Below are 17,147 nucleotides of genomic sequence, written 5' to 3' on the forward strand. Positions count from 1 at the left end.
ATGCATCGAATAGAAGATAGAGAAGGAATAAATTTGGAGTTGACACGTATGTCGAGATTACCAATAAAGATCAACTGTTAGCCACGTTGAAAGCGGAGGAAACATGTTACAAAACACCCCTGTAAATAAATTAGAAAGCCCACAAAAATTATGACAACATTACAGGGACCAAAGTTGGATAAATTTTCAACAGTTTACTGTTGAAATTTATCACAATCTTAATATATATATATATATATATATATATATATATATATATATATATAAAATAAATGTTTATGGATCTATAGAAAAAACTTAAATCTGAATCAAGAATACATTAACTAGACACTCTGTTACCTAAATGTTTGGCATTCTGTTGAGAATAAAGAGGCGCCACCGTCCCAATTAAATTGCATATTAATCACCATTCTACTTATTTATTTATCATTTTCAAAAAAAAAAAAAAAAAAAAAAAAACAATGAAACTAAACCCCTTTGCACTTCCCATATATTATTTACTATTTCTTCATAACCGATTTAAACCAACGACTTCACGTATTAGAGGAAAACATAGTTGTATTTATATGAAATTTATGTGGTTGTGAATTGTGGTAATATTATAATTTAATAAAAATATATCATTTGTTTAAAATTATTGATAAATAGCAGCAGCTATATGTCTTGGAAATTGGAACACCAGAGTTGAAGTATGCATATTGTTGTTTAGTCAATCTATGTCTTCTGCTTCTTTGAATTAAACACAAACCCCACCTTCCCAACATTTGCTTATCACTATCCATTATCCAACCACATCTTCATGGAAACCTCCCACCCAAATATGTAAAATATAACTTTTAAGAACCCAAATGTAAAACAAATTTTATAATAGAAATATTTTCTCTTCTCCATTAACAACAAAATAAAACCACTATCCACTACCAACTTTGTGGTTCTAGGGTGTGTTGCAAAATCATCTTCTATAACCACATGTTAGACTAACACTACCAAAACAGCATGAAAAAATATACTAATATTTATCCTAATCTTTGGTGTTTACAAAATATATACCCCCAAAATATTGTAAAAATCAACCTCATGGAATCAAAAATCAAAAAATCTGTAATCTCATTCAGACATAATCGAAATCTGACCACTGGAAATGCTGCCATGGCTGTCGTCACAGAGCACCACCGCTCTTTCCAAATTGGCCACAATATCAGTCATGGTGGGTCTTTCTCTACCTTCCAAGTTCACACAATGTATGGCGGTGTACGCCATCAGCTCCACCGCCTCCGCCTCATTCACCTCCGGAGGCCCCACTCTCTTATCCAGTATCTTTCCCAATTCGCCGGCAATCACCGCCGGTACAGCATAGTCCACCAGACTTATCGGCGTACCACCGTTGTCATCACTCTTGAATATCGCTCTTTTTCCGGTCAAAAGTTCAAGGAGTACTACCCCAAGGCCGTACACGTCACTCTTGGCAGTGACGACGTTTAATCCGTAGTATTCTGGATCAATGTAGCCGACGGTTCCGGCGGCCTTCGTTGCTCGGTGATCCGATTCGGATTCAGGACCCATTAGAGATAACCCGAAATCAGAAACCCTAGCGACCCAATTCGCGTCTAGCAAGATGTTAGATGATTTGATGTCGCGGTGTATGATCGGAGGAACTGCGTAATTATGAAGGTATTCGATTCCTCTTGCAGCATCCAACGAGATTTTGATCCGCATTTTCCATGAATTCAACAAGCTGCTATTCTTCTCCACGTTCTTCTTGTCGTGTAGATGATCGTACAGAGCTCCATTTCTCATGTACTCGTAAACCAAGAGCTTTTCGTCGCGTTCTTCGCAGTATCCCACGAGTCTGACTAAATGCTTGTGATGAAGACGAGATAAGAAAGCTAATTCTGAATCAAACGCGCTTTCTTTCTCTTGAAATTTCTTTGTTTTTTGACTCGTTTCCCCTCTTTTAATGGCGACTTCACGGCCATCTATGAGTTTGCCTTTGTAGACTACCCCAAAACTCCCTGCACCGATTTTATTCTCTTGGGAAAAGTTATCGGTTGCTAAAGCTAAGTCGGCGAAGGTGAATTCCTCTTCCCTGTCAGCATGTTTTGAAGATGTTCCACTTCTTTGTCGCCGGAAAGCTCTTGACGCTTGTCGCCGGATTGTTGAAGATCTTGAAACTGGACTGCTGTTTGAAAATTGAGGAGGATTGAGTGTAGAAGCAGTGATTGTGGGTTGAACGGAGTTGTGTATCTTTTTGTTCCCACAACAAACACCGGTCCATAAACAGTAAATAATAGTACAGATACCTGCAAAAGCCCCAATTGATCCGACTATGGCAAACGCCAGTAACCCCTTTCTCAAAGCTTTTGAAGGTGGAGACCCTGGGACGTTACCGTCTCCAAGCGGCGGTGGTGGTGGAGCCAATAATGGTGGGAAGAAACTGGATATATCACAAGGCTTACATATTGATCCATAGCCAGAACAAAGAATTTGAGATTGAGTGTATATACCACAACTGCAATCGGATGTAACACATGGCCCTGGAAGAATTTGTCTCAATGGAAGCTCGAAGTCTAATGGATACGAAGCGTTTCTAACCCATCCTTCTCCCCAGCAAATTACAGAGAGGTTGCTAGTTGTTAATCCACAAGTAGAATCCAATCCAGCAACGATAGATTCGAAGGAGACACCAAGTATATTATAACTCATAATCCCTCCTCCACCACCCCAACAAACTACAGAGCCATTTAATTTTCGCAAAGCACACGTATGGTTCGCACCAAGCGCAAGTGCAGAGAACTCGAAGGATGAATGATTTGGTACATTGATCTGTCCATAATCGTTGTTACCTCTACAAATCAAAAAACCGGTAGAATTTATACCACAGGCGTGATTACCTCCAACAGCAACATTCAACATGCGAAAATTTGTAAACGCAGCTTGAATAGCATTCGCTGCTTCTGAATTGGTTCCAAAACAAATGATTCCAGCGTCGTCCCTCAAATCAACACCACAAGTAAACCCTAATCCCGATGAAATCGATTGGAGATGATGGTTTTGAGTTGGAATCCCGTCACCATACCTCCAACAATAGACGTTCCATCCAGAACTATTCGTGATCGAGCAAATTTGAGTGTCTCCGATGGATAACTGACTCAAAAGCACCGTTTCGTTGTGGTAGAGACGCTTCGGAGTCAGGCTAGGGTTCCAACAGACGAGACTGGACCCGCCGGACCTGACGCCGCAGAACACATCACGACCACCGGCGATTGACTCAAATGAGATGTTAGAGAATACATCAAACACTTGGCCATTGCGCCAGCATTGGATCCGTTGACTCGGTTGACCAGCGACAATGCCGCAGACAGTGACGGTGGAACCATAGCTGATAGAGACAGTGGTGGCGGAGCCACCAAAGGCATGGGCGGTATATAAGATAGAAAAGATGAGACCGACGACGGAGATGACGGAGGCGGATAATGTCGTCATCTGATGGTCGGGTAGGCGCCGGCGACGATGTTTTGCATCGGTTGATATGAACGGAAAATTTTGATTGAGAGAGGAATACTGGAATAGAGAGAGAGAGAGAGAGAGAGAGAGAGAGAGAGAGATAATCAAATAATAAATGAAAATGAATATTCGAAAATAAAAGAATTTTAAATTTTCAGATAATCTGTTACCAGTGAGAATGTATAGAGAAGGGTGACGTACTGTCACACACGGCAAGCTATAATAAGATGACACGTGTTACTCTGTCACCGGTGTGCAGCTGTGTTTACACATAAGCAAAATACTTTAGGTCTAGGTAGCAAGCTTTGACCATTTACTTTTTGAAATACTGAAAGAGTGAAGATTATTCTTTTTGCTTTTTGTAAATGTGATAAATAAAAACAAAATAATACTATTTAAAATTTTATTTTCTGAATTCTTAAAAGATAAAACAAGTCGTTTTATTGTTACTTGTATTATTGTAGCATGTATTTGCCCCTCTTATGTGTGTGTTTTAATAAGATATTCAATAATAAAAACAGAAATAAAATATTAGGTACGACTGATATATATTGCATGTGGGACAATATTGTATTTGTTTCGTCAACATTCATATGTTTGGTGCATGAAACATAAGAAACTCTTCTTCTAAGTTCTAATGAAGTTGTGGTTGACGGAGAAATTTACTAATTAGTCCTTAGAGGTTGTTGTCATTTGTCTTAGTCCAAAGTCTAATTCTGGTTTCTTAGAATGTTCGTTATTAATACTAACAAGAAATATATGTAAAATTGATATAAGTATTTGTCTAACTTTTATGATCTCCTTTATTCATATTTTAATCCAATTTTATCTCTTTATATTTATCTTAAAGTAAGTATTGGTGACATTAATTTGCCATCTAATAAACATTTAATTTTTTTTTGTCTAATTTAAGGATACTTTACTTTTAACAAATCTTTAGTCTGATAAAACTTAAAATTGAAGCAACTCTTACTGAAAGGAAAATACCACTTTTCTTGTATACGGCAATATATTTGCTAATCATGGGCATACATATACACAGATGATACACATGTGTCTATATATACGTGATAGATTTGTAATTTGTTGATTTTTAATGTTGTTTTTGTTTTATGGTTTTGTTGATATTTAATTCCAATTTTCTCGAACCAAACCAATCTTATTGATTATGATACGAAATAATATATCCCAATATCAATCTGATTAAAAATACGAGATGAAATTTGATTTATTTCGGTTGAATTACAACCACAAACCAATAAAATTATGCACAATATGCATCTACAACCTGGATTATGTTGGTAAGTGTTTTATAATATAATAAAATATAAATATAATACTTCCTCTATGTATTTATGACAACTTTATTATACTTTAGGATAATAAAAAAGTGAAACTTATTGATGATGAATTATTGACCACACCCTTTTCCAATAATGTTGAAAGGGAATGTCTACCAATATAAAAATGAAAATCATGCATATTTATAAATGCTAATTTTGAGATTAGTTTTAATCTAATGTTGAAACTTACATAGAATTATTTAAATTTCATTAACTTTAAACACATTTTGGGTGTTAAATAAGGTTGTAAGCAAATCGAATGATTAGAGAACCGTTCGTCAAGAAGTTATGTAACACCTCATTTTCGTATTTCAGTATAAACGACCAATTACATAAATACATGTTTTTGATAGAAGACTATTTAGGATAAAATCTTGATAAAAGTCATAGTAATCGTAAAAGCACGAGCGTTCATTAAAAAAAACGCCTAAATTTGACTCGTAGGAGAAGTTATGAATTTTTAGAAGTTTCAGCGCAACAGTGCGCGACACTGAAATCGAAATGGAAATCGGTCGATTGTTGGCCGAAACAATCTAAACACGAGTTGAAGATCTCGTGAATAGGAGTACACTGATACAATTACAGTCAAGAACGCATGTCATATGAAAGAGTTAGGATTTTTATACGAATTTTAACAGTCTAAGTCTGTTAAAAATATAACTTTAAAAATAAAGTGAGAATTAGTTGACGGGGTCTAAATCAAAGTTGTAGTACTCGTCAATAGTTACATGTGGATATAAAGAACGTCGAAAATTGAGCTCGTATGAAGAAGTTACAAAATTTACAACATTTATGTTTTGTGCGGCACATGTTTCTAGAAGGTGGCTACGCGGACCTGCGGGAAATCGACACGTGGCACCACTCGCACCACCAAAAATTGCGGCACGCAAGGTAAAAAGCGTGGCGCGCCCTGCCAAAATTATGGCTATAAATAGCAGGTGCAACCCTCTTCTTTCTCACACAATTCTCTAAACTCTCTATGAATCAACTCTCCTATTACTACGCTTTAAATGTAACTTATATTTATATTCATACTTGTTGTTATGAATATATAAAAAAGATTTATGAGTAATTTCAATCATAATATTGATAGATCTACTTACGGGAGAGGTGTATAGAATAGATAAGTTGGCTTGGTTGTTGGATTTCAGAAAGGTTACATGTCGAAACGGTCTTGTCTCCTAACTGTCATGTCTAGTTGATCCTTATTTGATAGTACTCTCGGTATTCATTACGATTAGTGAAAGATCTAGCTTTCAATACCAGATTGTCATAAGGGTTAATAAGTTATAGTATTATAGGTTAATACTTGTTAGACGCGTTACCCACCAGTACGATCACCCATACAGCTTGCCAGCCGTCTGAGTATATGTCCATGTGAGTTTTTCTCACCATAATATATACTCTAGTATGTATCATTTGTATGTTAGGATATAGTTTCCCTACAGTATGCTATTAAACAATTGGACTAGCTTAGTTAGTTGTCTGATTTGTGAAATCTGTTTGTCTGTTAGATATGTATTGATATGTTATGTGAGGAGTTGAGGGCGGAACAACTTTGTGTTGAAGGCCAATAGACTCGGGCGCACCAGCTTTACGCTGAAGGCCAAGGTGCGCACCAGCTTTACGTTGTAGGAAAAAATGGGCGGACCAGCTTCGTGCTGAAGGCTAAGGGGCGACCCAACTTTATGTTGAAGGTAATTATGTTTATGAATTATATATGTATTATGGTATATGGTATTTTGGAGAACTCACTAAGATTCGTGCTTACCCAGTTGATTAGAAATATTTTTCAGGTACTTTATTGATTCCTGAGTAGGCAAGGTTCGATTGTACACGTGCGCATTTGCAACATGTTTCCGCATAATGTAACTATACTCTGATATATTTGAATAAATAAAAATAAAAATTTAATGTTGAAAATCGGGATATTACAAGTTCATTTATGTTCGTTTATGTAATAGAAGAACGGACATGAACAAGATTTCTTGTTCATTTAACTAAACGAATAGACAAGAACAATGATCTTGTCCATTTATTTATTTTCGTGAACATTTATTTATGTTTTTTAGTTAATGATTGTTTATGTTTGCTAATGTCCATTTATATTCGTTTATGTTTGTGAGTATTCTTATTTTTCTAACTCTTTTCTAACAACACCTATGTAATGATCACTTGTTCGTATATGTTCATTCTTGATTTGGATGTTTAAAATTAGGGAAAATGAGTAAGCTAACCTATATAACTGAATATTTTAATAATAATAACCTTTTTAAAAAAAAAAATCACCACTTTCTCCAGAATAGAGCATTCCGTAGTCAGGGTATTCATTACGGATCTCTGTTGACCACTTTCTCTGGAATAGAGTATCCCGGAGAAGGGGTGCTCATTCCAGAGCTCTGGTCTGAAATAAGAATCTTCGTATATTCTAGACTAACATTCCAAAGTACCACTATCCGAAACACGAATCTATGTATGATTGTCTGGCTCGTACTTTGAAGTGACAATACGGAGTCACAGACACACATTTCGAAACACGAATCTATGTATGATTATCAGCCTCCATCAACATTAACCCTAAAATCGAAACCCTAACCTTCATTTGAGCATTCCTGGGGATTTTTAGTGATTTGGAGTGCTTTTGGTACACATTGAATAGGAAGGAGATCATTAGAGAAGTATTAGTTAGCTTGGAGCTTGTGGATACATACCTTGTGCATCTTGATCTATCTTTTGGAGGTATAAAGCTTCAAACTTTATGGTTCTTTAGTGTAGATCCAGTTATGGGTTTTTATATAAGCATGTTTTGGTCTCATGGCTTGAATTTGTGAGTAGAAGTTACTCCAAAACCTTTAGACTTCCTATCTTGTCATTTCTAAGCTTTTTGTGTGATAAAAAATCGGATCTTTGGGGTTGAAGTTCACCCATGCATGAGTTGTTGGCCATTTAATGAAAGAAGGATGTAAGATCTAGAATTTGAACCTCTTGGAGCCATGTTATGGTTTAAAACAATTGACTTCATGGAATAAGATCTTAGCTAAAAGCAAATATGAAAGGTGGACATTTTAGTCTTAAGAGGTTAAGCTTCTTTGGTTGAGTTTTGGCCCTCTGATGAGTACGTTGGGCGTACGTAGTAGTGCGCTTAGCGTAATGCATGGATTCCTCGAGTTTTGCTTCGGTGACTTGTATATTGTGCAACGGTGGGCGGTATGCGGGGCGTACTCTTGAGAAGTTCATTTTGGGCCTTGGGTCTTTTGGGGTTGGGCCATGAGATGTTGGGTCCGATATGTGAAGGGTAAAATGGTCTTTACCCATTGGAAGGATATGATATGGATTGGACCTTAGATTTTGGGAATTGACCTTAATTATTGATTAAAGATATTTGGTTATGCTCAATGTGAGGTTTTTGTAACAACAACACGTATATCACGATTATTCGGATTCAGGTGAGTCTCCTCACTGTACCCATGGGTCGAAGACACCAATGCCGACCCACTAGGATCTGTTATATGCTAGCTGTCTTTATGACTCTTGCATGGTATGATTGATGTTATGTGGCTTATAGGCGTTGCATGCTCAGGTTGAAATAAACCCCAGGGCGGGTCCCACTATTGCATGTTCACTCCGACTTAAAACGAATGGGATATGTTTGTTTAATGAATTTAACAGAATACCAAAAGTTTAAATTTCTTGTTGAAAAGCTGAAATATTTTAGCTTTGATATCTCATCTTTAAAGGACTGTAACTTATCTAATATAACACCAAAAACAATAAAATTATAGTCTAAAATCATCTACAAACTCTAAATTACACGTTGGAGAAAACCACATGTAGATCCGACTTAAAACGGATGAGATATGATTATTTCAAGAATTTCACAGGATACAAAAGTTTAAATTTTCTTGCTGAAAAACTTAAATATTTCAGCTTTGATATCTCATCTTTGAAGGACTGTAACTTATCGAATATAACACCAACAACAACAAAATTATAGTCTAAAGTAATCTATGAACACTAAATTACATGTTCAAAAAAAACCGCATGTCAATCCGACTTAAAACGAATAAGATATGCTTGTTTAAAGAATTTCACAGAATACAAAAGTTTAAATTTCTTGCTGAAAAACTAAAATATTTCAACTTTAATATCTCATCTTTGAAGGATTATAACTCATCGAATATAACACCAAAAATATCAAAATTATAGTAAAAAATCATCTACATACTCTAGATTATACATTGAAAAAAATTGCATGTCAGTCAGACTTAAAACGAATGAGATATGTTTGTTTAAAAATTTTCACAAAATATAATTTTTTTTAAAAAAATAAGACGATCCATAACCGGTTTTTACCCGGAACCGGCCGGACCGGTAAAAAAACCGGACCGAACCGGCTCCAAATCCTATAATAGGGATGGCAAAAAAACCCGAACGCGATGGGGAAACCCGATTATTTCGGGTCGGGTAACGGGTCGTTATCGGGTTTTTTATCAGGTTCAGGGCAGAGAGTGGGTTATCCTCGCCCCGACCCGACCTTCACCGATTATATATATATATATATATATATATATATATATATATATATATATATATATATATATATATATATATATGCGTGTGTGTGTTAGTTGCACGCATTCAAAGATAAAATACTTACTGTGGACAATCTTTTTAATTATTAACAATCCAGTGTGAATGATCATTTTTTATGTTTTTACGTATTATACTAAACTTAAATCAAATAATTTTTAATATAACATTGAGTTAATTTTATTAAAGTGATTCATCATATTTTTAATTTAAAAGGGAGACTAGAACATGTATTTTTTTAAGACATCGCAGTACCCTTAAACAGAATAAGGATTTCATTTCATTGTGAATTGTTGTAAAACCCGATAAGATACCCGAAACCCGACGGGAAAACCCGAACCCAACGGGGCGCCCTGATAAGATACCCGAAAGATATCGCGGCGGGTTTGGGAAACCATGACCCACCCCATTGCCATTCCTATCCTATAATCAAGAACTGGCCTGAGGGTCCATAACACAGTCCGGTCTGGTCCACGAATCCAAATGCTCACCCCTACCATCAATGAATGGATCATGAAATTCTTGGATGATCGTATTGGGGATTTTTGAGCCGAGATTGCAACAAGACATTTGGAGGATCATCGGGAGCTCTAGCCTTGTGGAGGCCTAGAAGTTTTCAGGGAGGAGGGCCCTATTTCTAGTTCTTCCCTTGAGGGATCGAATATGGGTTATTCATCATGCTTTCAGGGGGATCGATTCCGTGATTGGATTGCCACTGAGATTTTGTGAACTTTACAAGAGGAGTTACCTGGAATTATTGATCTTGTCACTGGCATATTGGCCACCAAGTTCGAGGATCAGACGTCGGTAGTTCAGGAAACTGATGGGATGGTCAAGGTAACTCGGGAGCAGGAGCTTGGTCTGGAGAAGAAACTGCGAAAGAGGAAGCGGACTCATGATTCAACTCTGCTAGCATCATCTGAGTAATTTAATGTTGTCATGCCTGGTGTTAGAGGTCTGAGGGGCCGCAACATTTGTGATAAGGGAGAAGGAACCCATGAGCGTGCGCGTGGCCAGGCCAAATGCGGCACATGCGGGTTGAAGGGAAAACTTATCCAAGAATGCACCTTGGACGTATAAATTTGTCATCGTTGTCATTATCTTGGTCACCTTAGGGCAAGTTGCCCACTGTTATTAATTAGGGCGGCTTAGACCACATCACCTGTGATTTTCCAAGGGGGAGATCCAAGACTTCAGGACCTCGCAGGTATTTATTTTGTTCATGCATTTTAAATGCGTCTGCTTATGTGAGTGGGAGTTGAGAAGTTATGTTTGGTTTAATCTAATCCCCATGTAAGAATCATAGTTCCTTGTGATCACCTAGTTTATATTATCAAGGATTGTTATATGCCATTTTTTCATGCCTAGAGTTATAAGTGGGTTACATCTTGTTAAGTTCGATCTAGATGGTCAGGAAGTTATTGTGGGCCATTGGTGGAAACAATTATAGGGTATCTCTTGGAAGATCAATGGCCAGATTAGCTCGATTAGTTCAACTATAAAGTCCAAGTTCAGAAGTTCTGTGTCGCATAGTAGGGATGGAAAATGTTTATGGAAGGACTTTGGGTTCCGGCCGCTACCATTACTAGTGAAGGGGCGGTAGCAGGTGGATAATGATGGAGGTCACATGGGTATGTTCAGACACTAGGATTGAAAAAGGAATTTCAAAATCATATTGGTTGAAGATGGTTAGAATGCAGATATCCTTCAATGAGTGGATTGTTGTATTGGTGATATGTCCGCTCTGGTCAAGGTTTATAGTTCTTGTCACGAGCACTCGAGCAGTAATGAATTAAAGGTTTGGAGTTGTATCATGGGAAGTGCTTGGGATTATTAAACTTGCTGAGATTTCGGGAAGTTTTCATCTGGATTTGGAATGTGTGTATGATCGTTAAAATTGGCTTGTAATGGAACGCTAGTTTTGGTAAGCTCAGTTTGTCGATAGTTTGAATTGTAAGGATGTGAGACGGGTTGAAAACCCATTAATTTTTGTGAGTTTGTGTAACGGCCAAATTTTCACGTCCAAAAATTTTGTTTTTAAAACATTATTTTAGAAAACATTAATAATTAAAACATTGCTTAATTAAACCATTTCACATTGAGAACCGAATTTGAAATCCATAACAGTTAAACAACCAAATTTTCAGAGTATCAATCCCAGGGTAAACTCATAAATGCGGAATCAAAGGGTGTGTGTGTGTGTGATGAGCCGCTACCGCGCCTGCTCCTTCCCCTTGGCTGAAGAGGTACTTGAAACAACAACTGAAAAACGTAAGCACAAAGCTTAGTGAGTTCCCCCATCGTACTGCATACCATACAATGCATAACATACATACTGCCAGGCTATTCTGGGGTGCCTGACTACCCGGTACGACCATTCTGGGGTGCCGACTACCCGTGCGGCCATTCTGGGGTGTCGTCCCACCCGTGTCAAGCCATTCTGGGGTGCTGACTACCTGTGTCCAGCTATTCTGGGGTGCTGACTACCCGTCGGTCCTGACAACCGATCCTTGGGGACTATTTCACCTCTACTGCTACTATCACATATATCATACATAACATATTATCAAATATATCTGGGGTGTCTGAACTACCCTTCGGTCCTAACAACCGAACTCGGGGACTGGTCCCCTCCTACTACCTCTATTGCATATAACATAACAAGCCAGCATGCAAACACATAATCATATGCTGTCAGACATTTCTGGGGTGTCCGAACTGCCCTTCGGTCCTAACAACCGATCTCTATCTCTATCACATAAAACATATCATGCTAGCATATAACATATTAGGTAGCAGCAAACCTAGATGATATCACAAAGACAATCATCTAACATACGACTCCTACTGGTGGGCCGGCATTGTGACCGTAGACCCACCGCTACTGGAAGGTAACTCACCTCAAAGTAGCTGCTGATCTGATCGGGAACTAACTGTCTACTGCTGCTGCTGCTGCTCCGGAAATCCTCCGGCTGTAATTCCCACAACATAATCAATCAATCACTGCTAACTGACCTTTGGGTAAAATGACCATTTTACCCCTGATCATGTCATAAGTCCAAATCAGAGTCAACTTTCAGTTGACCCGACTCGCCGAGTTGGCTCTCTAACTCGCCGAGTCCCTACCCAAACGATTGTCCTGAATCCCGTTTCTACTCGTCGAGTTAGGCGTTGACTCGACGAGTTCTCCTTCCAAACTGATGTTCAAGTCCTTCATCCTACTCGCCGAGTTGTATGAACAACTCGCCGAGTTCATCTTCATCCGATGAACACTTATGCTGAGACTCGCCGAGTTGTATGAACAACTCGCCGAGTCTGTTCTTGATCTAAGAAGATTGCCTTGAACTCACCAAGTCAGGGCAATGACTCGCCGAGTTCCTTCATGGATGAGTCTGGCTTCCAACACACTGAGTCACACCTCGTGACTCACTACTCTAATCGACACCACGAAAAGGGGACAAACTCAGAGACCCGCGAGCATACTCGCCGAGTCAGATGAACGACTCGCCGAGTCGTTACCATGCCGTCTCTATATGGTCGATTTTGCTTGAATCCAGCTTATGCTATCCATAAATTTGGGCTCCTAGGGCCTGGTTTACACGTAAAGTTTCCAACTTTACGTGTAGATCATCGCCAATAAGGTTTTTAAGGCTTAAAGTGCACTAAAAGGGGTAGATCTAGAGTGTACAAGCAACACGGGTCCATAAAGGCAGTAGATCCATGTTCCAGGGACTGAATAGGGTCTAGATCTGAAGGCTAAACATCTTGAATCATCCAACAATGCACAACCAAACTTGGGGAAGGGCTCAAGAAAGACTTAATGGAGTAATAAGCATAGAAACAGAGGGAAAACGGGTTATACCTCGAAGGAATCACTGAGAGAACACTAAGATGCTTGGCTTCCTTCCCTTCCTCTTGATCTACACGACTTCCTTCTCAAAACCTTCAAGAACACAAAAAAATGCTTCAAACTCTCTAGGAAATAAGCTTTGAATGAGGGTTGGGGGCTCTGAGGGTGAATGGGGGCTGGCTTGGGGCGGACATGAGGCTTGAATAGGGTGCAAACCCCTGAAACTTAGGGTTTCATCCAACAGCGGTGACTCGCTGAGTCCGGAATATGAACTCGCTGAGTTACCAACTTAAACATGTCCCAGGTCCCGTCTCTACTCGGCGAGTCGAACCTATGACTCGCCGAGTCCAAGGCTAAAAATGGAAAATACTCAAATAAGATTTACGTACCAGGAACCAGGTGCTACAAATCTCCCCCACTTATTTTAGACTTCGTCCTCGAAGTCTGCTGCTCGATCCTGAAATAGCTCGGGATAATGCTCCATCATCTCGTCCACCGGCTCCCAAGTCCATTCCGAACCCTTGTGGTGCTGCCATTGCACCTTTACGAGCTCCACCCTCTTGTTCCTCAAGTCCTTCGACTTTCTGTCGAGGATTGCGACTGGGCGCTCAATGTAATTCAGGCTGTCATCAACCTGAATATCCTCTAATGGCACTACTGCTGAATCGTCCACTAGGCACTTCCGCAGCTGAGAAATATGGAAAGTGATGTGGATCTGGCTGAGCTCGACTGGCAGATCCAGCCTATACGCCACCTTGCCCACCCGGGCCACAACTCGTAACGGTCTGATGAATCTCGGGCCCAACTTGCCTCGCTTCCTGAATCGAATGACGCCCTTCCACAGCGACATCTTCAGGAGAACCATATCCCCGACCTGGAACTCCAGGTCGGATCGACGCTTGTCGGCGTAGCTTTTCTGTCGACTCTGAGCAATCTGAAGCCTGCTCCGAACCTACTGGATTCTCTCGGTCGTCTTGAGCACCACTTCACCCCAGCATATCGGGGTCCTGCACCTCCGACCATACAACATCTCAAATGGGGGATGGTCAATACTAGCGTGATAGTTGTTGTTGTAAGAGAACTTGGCCAAGGGAAGATAGGTATCCCAACTACCACTGAAATCCAACACGCATGCCCGCAACATATCCTCCAAAGTCTGGATGGTCTGCTCGCTCTGACCATCCGTCTGCGGGTGAAAGGCGGTGCTAAAATGTAAACGAGTGCCCAACTCGTCATGAAATCTCTTCCAAAACCTGGAAGTAAAACGCACATCCCTATCCGAGATAACCGATACTGGCACATTGTGTCGCGCCACGATCTCCCTGATATAGATGTCGGCCAATTTCTCGGCCGATATGCTCTCCTGAATTGGGATAAAGTGAGCACTCTTGGTCAATCGATCCACGACGACCCAAATCGAATCCACTCCACGCGCGGTCCTGGGAAGCTTTGTGATAAAATCCATCGTGATATCTTCCTATTTCCACAACGGGATGTCCAACGGCTGCATTTTGCCATGCGGTCTCTGATGTTCGGCCTTGACCTTCCTGCAGGTCAAGCACCGCTCGACGTACCAAGCCACATCCCGCTTCATGCAGGGCCACCAATAATCTGGACGAAGATCCCTATACATCTTCGTCGCCCCGGGATGAATAGAGAATCGAGACTTGTGCGCCTCCTCCGTCAAGATCTGGCGCACACCACCGTGATACGGTACCCACACCCTACGGTGTGGTGTCAATAGTCCTCAGCTATCATAATCGAAGGAGGAAACCTAACCCACCACACGCTCTCTCTTCTGATGTTCCTCCTTTATAGCCTCCTGTTGAGCCTCCCGAATCTGCTCCAACAGGGGAGTCACTACGGTCATCCTCATGCAAATATCCCTGATCGGCGCCGCTTTGCGGATAAGTGCATCGGCCACCACATTGGCCTTCCCCGGGTGGTAAAGGATCTCGCAATCATAGTCCTTCACCACGTCCAACCACCGACGCTGCCTCATGTTCAGATTCGGTTGATCCATGAGGTACCTTAAACTCTTGTGGTCCGTGTAGATGGTACATCGAACCCCGTAGAGGTAATGTTGCCAAATCTTGAGGGCAAAAACCACCACCCCCAACTCCAAATCATGCATCGGGTAGTTCGCCTCATGAGGCTTGAGCTGCCTCGAAGCATAGGCAATGACATGCCCCCTCTACATCAGTACTGCGCCCAGCCCTAAAATGGACGCGTCATAGTATACCACAAAATCCTCTACGCCCTCTGGCAGGGCTAAGATTGGCGCCTCGCACAATCTCCGTCTCAGCGTCTCAAACGCCGCCTGCTGCTCGGGTCCCCACTGAAAGACTACGACTTTCTTCGTCAGCCGCGTCAGGGGTACAACTATCTTGGAGAAATCCTGAATGAATCTCCGATAATAGCCTGTCAATCCTAGGAAACTCCGAATCTCAGATGGAGACTTCGGAACCTCCCATCTCATCATGACCTCGACCTTGGCCGGATCGACCAGAATCCCGTTCTGGTTGACAAGGTGTCCGAGAAATTGCACCTCGCACAACCAAAACCCACACTTGGAGAACTTGGCATACAAGCTCTCCCTCCTTAGGGTCTCCAATACCTCTCTCAGATGCTCCTCATGCTCTTCCTGTGTCTTGAAATAAACCAAGATGTCATCGATAAAGACTATCACAGACCGATCCAGCATCGGTCTACATACGCGGTTCATGATGTCCATGAACGCGGCAGGAGCATTGGTGAGCCCAAACGGCATCACCACGAACTCATAATGGCCATAGCGCGTCCGAAACGCGGTCTTCTGCATATCCTCCTCCCTGACTCTCATCTGATGATAACTCGAACGCAAATCAATCTTGGAGAACCAAGATGCTCCCTGAAGCTGGTCAAAGAGGTCATCAATCCTCGGGAGTGGGTAACAGTTCTTCACCGTGACCTTGTTCGGCTCCCGGTAATCTATACACATCCGATGCGACCCGTCCTTCTTCTTCACGAACAAAATCAGGACTCCCCAGGGTGAACTACTCGGTCGAATGAATCCCTTGTCTAACAGCTCCTGCAGTTGTGTAGACAACTCCTGCATCTCAGGAGGAGCCAACCGATACGGTGCCTTGGCTATCAGAGCCGCACCAGGAACGAGGTCAATCCTAAACTCAACCTGTCGCTCCGAAGGTATCCCAGGAAGCTCTTTTGGAAAAACATCTGCGAAATCTCGCACCACCGGAACCTCGCTCACCATCGCCTTACCCGCCTCCGGGGTATCCATCACGTACGCGACATATCCTGCGCATCCCTGCTGAAGGTATCGTCTAGCCCTCACTGCCGAACAGACTGTAGGTCCACACTGTGGCCTCTCGCTATGAATCACTAACTCTCCCCCACCCGGGGTCCTGACTCGCACTAGCTGCTGTGCGCAATCTATCACCGCCCCATTGGGGCTCAACCAATCCATGCCTATAATCACCTTGTTCCCACGCAACGGAATGGTAACCAAGTCTACCAAGTAGCGCTCCTCAAACAAACGCAATACGCAATCTCGAAACACCATCGATGCTCGCACCGATCGATCATCAACAATCTCTACCTCTAAAGGGCAATCTAACTCGCCCGAAGACTCATGAAACTTCTTGCTAAACGCAAGGGAAACAAATGATCGTGATGCACCCGAGTCGAACAACACCTAAACTGGGATGTCGTTCACATGGAACGATCCTAATGCATACATATACATACGGAGCACATATCAATATCATATCATCATAAAAATAAAATAGAGGGAAATAATCATACCCGTCACCACATCGGGTGCGGCGCGTGCCTCCTCGGCGATCAGCTGAAATTCCCGA

The 17,147-nt window shown here is 41.1% G+C and overlaps 1 protein-coding gene across 1 annotated transcript; it reads right to left on the reverse strand.

Annotated features, from left to right (window-relative positions):
- Nucleotides 1–834: 834 nt before the first annotated feature.
- On the reverse strand, nucleotides 835–3,649 carry LOC145088608 (putative serine/threonine-protein kinase-like protein CCR3). The gene has a single exon (XM_079026980.1). It carries the CDS (start codon nucleotides 3,481–3,483, stop codon nucleotides 1,108–1,110), a length of 2,376 nt encoding a protein of 791 aa, XP_078883106.1. The 5' UTR covers nucleotides 3,484–3,649; the 3' UTR covers nucleotides 835–1,107.
- Nucleotides 3,650–17,147: the final 13,498 nt, after the last annotated feature.

This window comes from Lactuca serriola, chromosome 2, assembly GCF_051521515.1.
Source record: "Lactuca serriola cultivar US96UC23 chromosome 2, Lser_US96UC23_V15, whole genome shotgun sequence".
NCBI lineage: Eukaryota > Viridiplantae > Streptophyta > Magnoliopsida > Asterales > Asteraceae > Lactuca > Lactuca serriola.

Bases quoted from the DNA above. Each gene is read 5' to 3' on its own strand.
- LOC145088608 (XM_079026980.1), bottom strand. From the start codon at position 3,483: ATGACGACATTATCCGCCTCCGTCATCTCCGTCGTCGGTCTCATCTTT.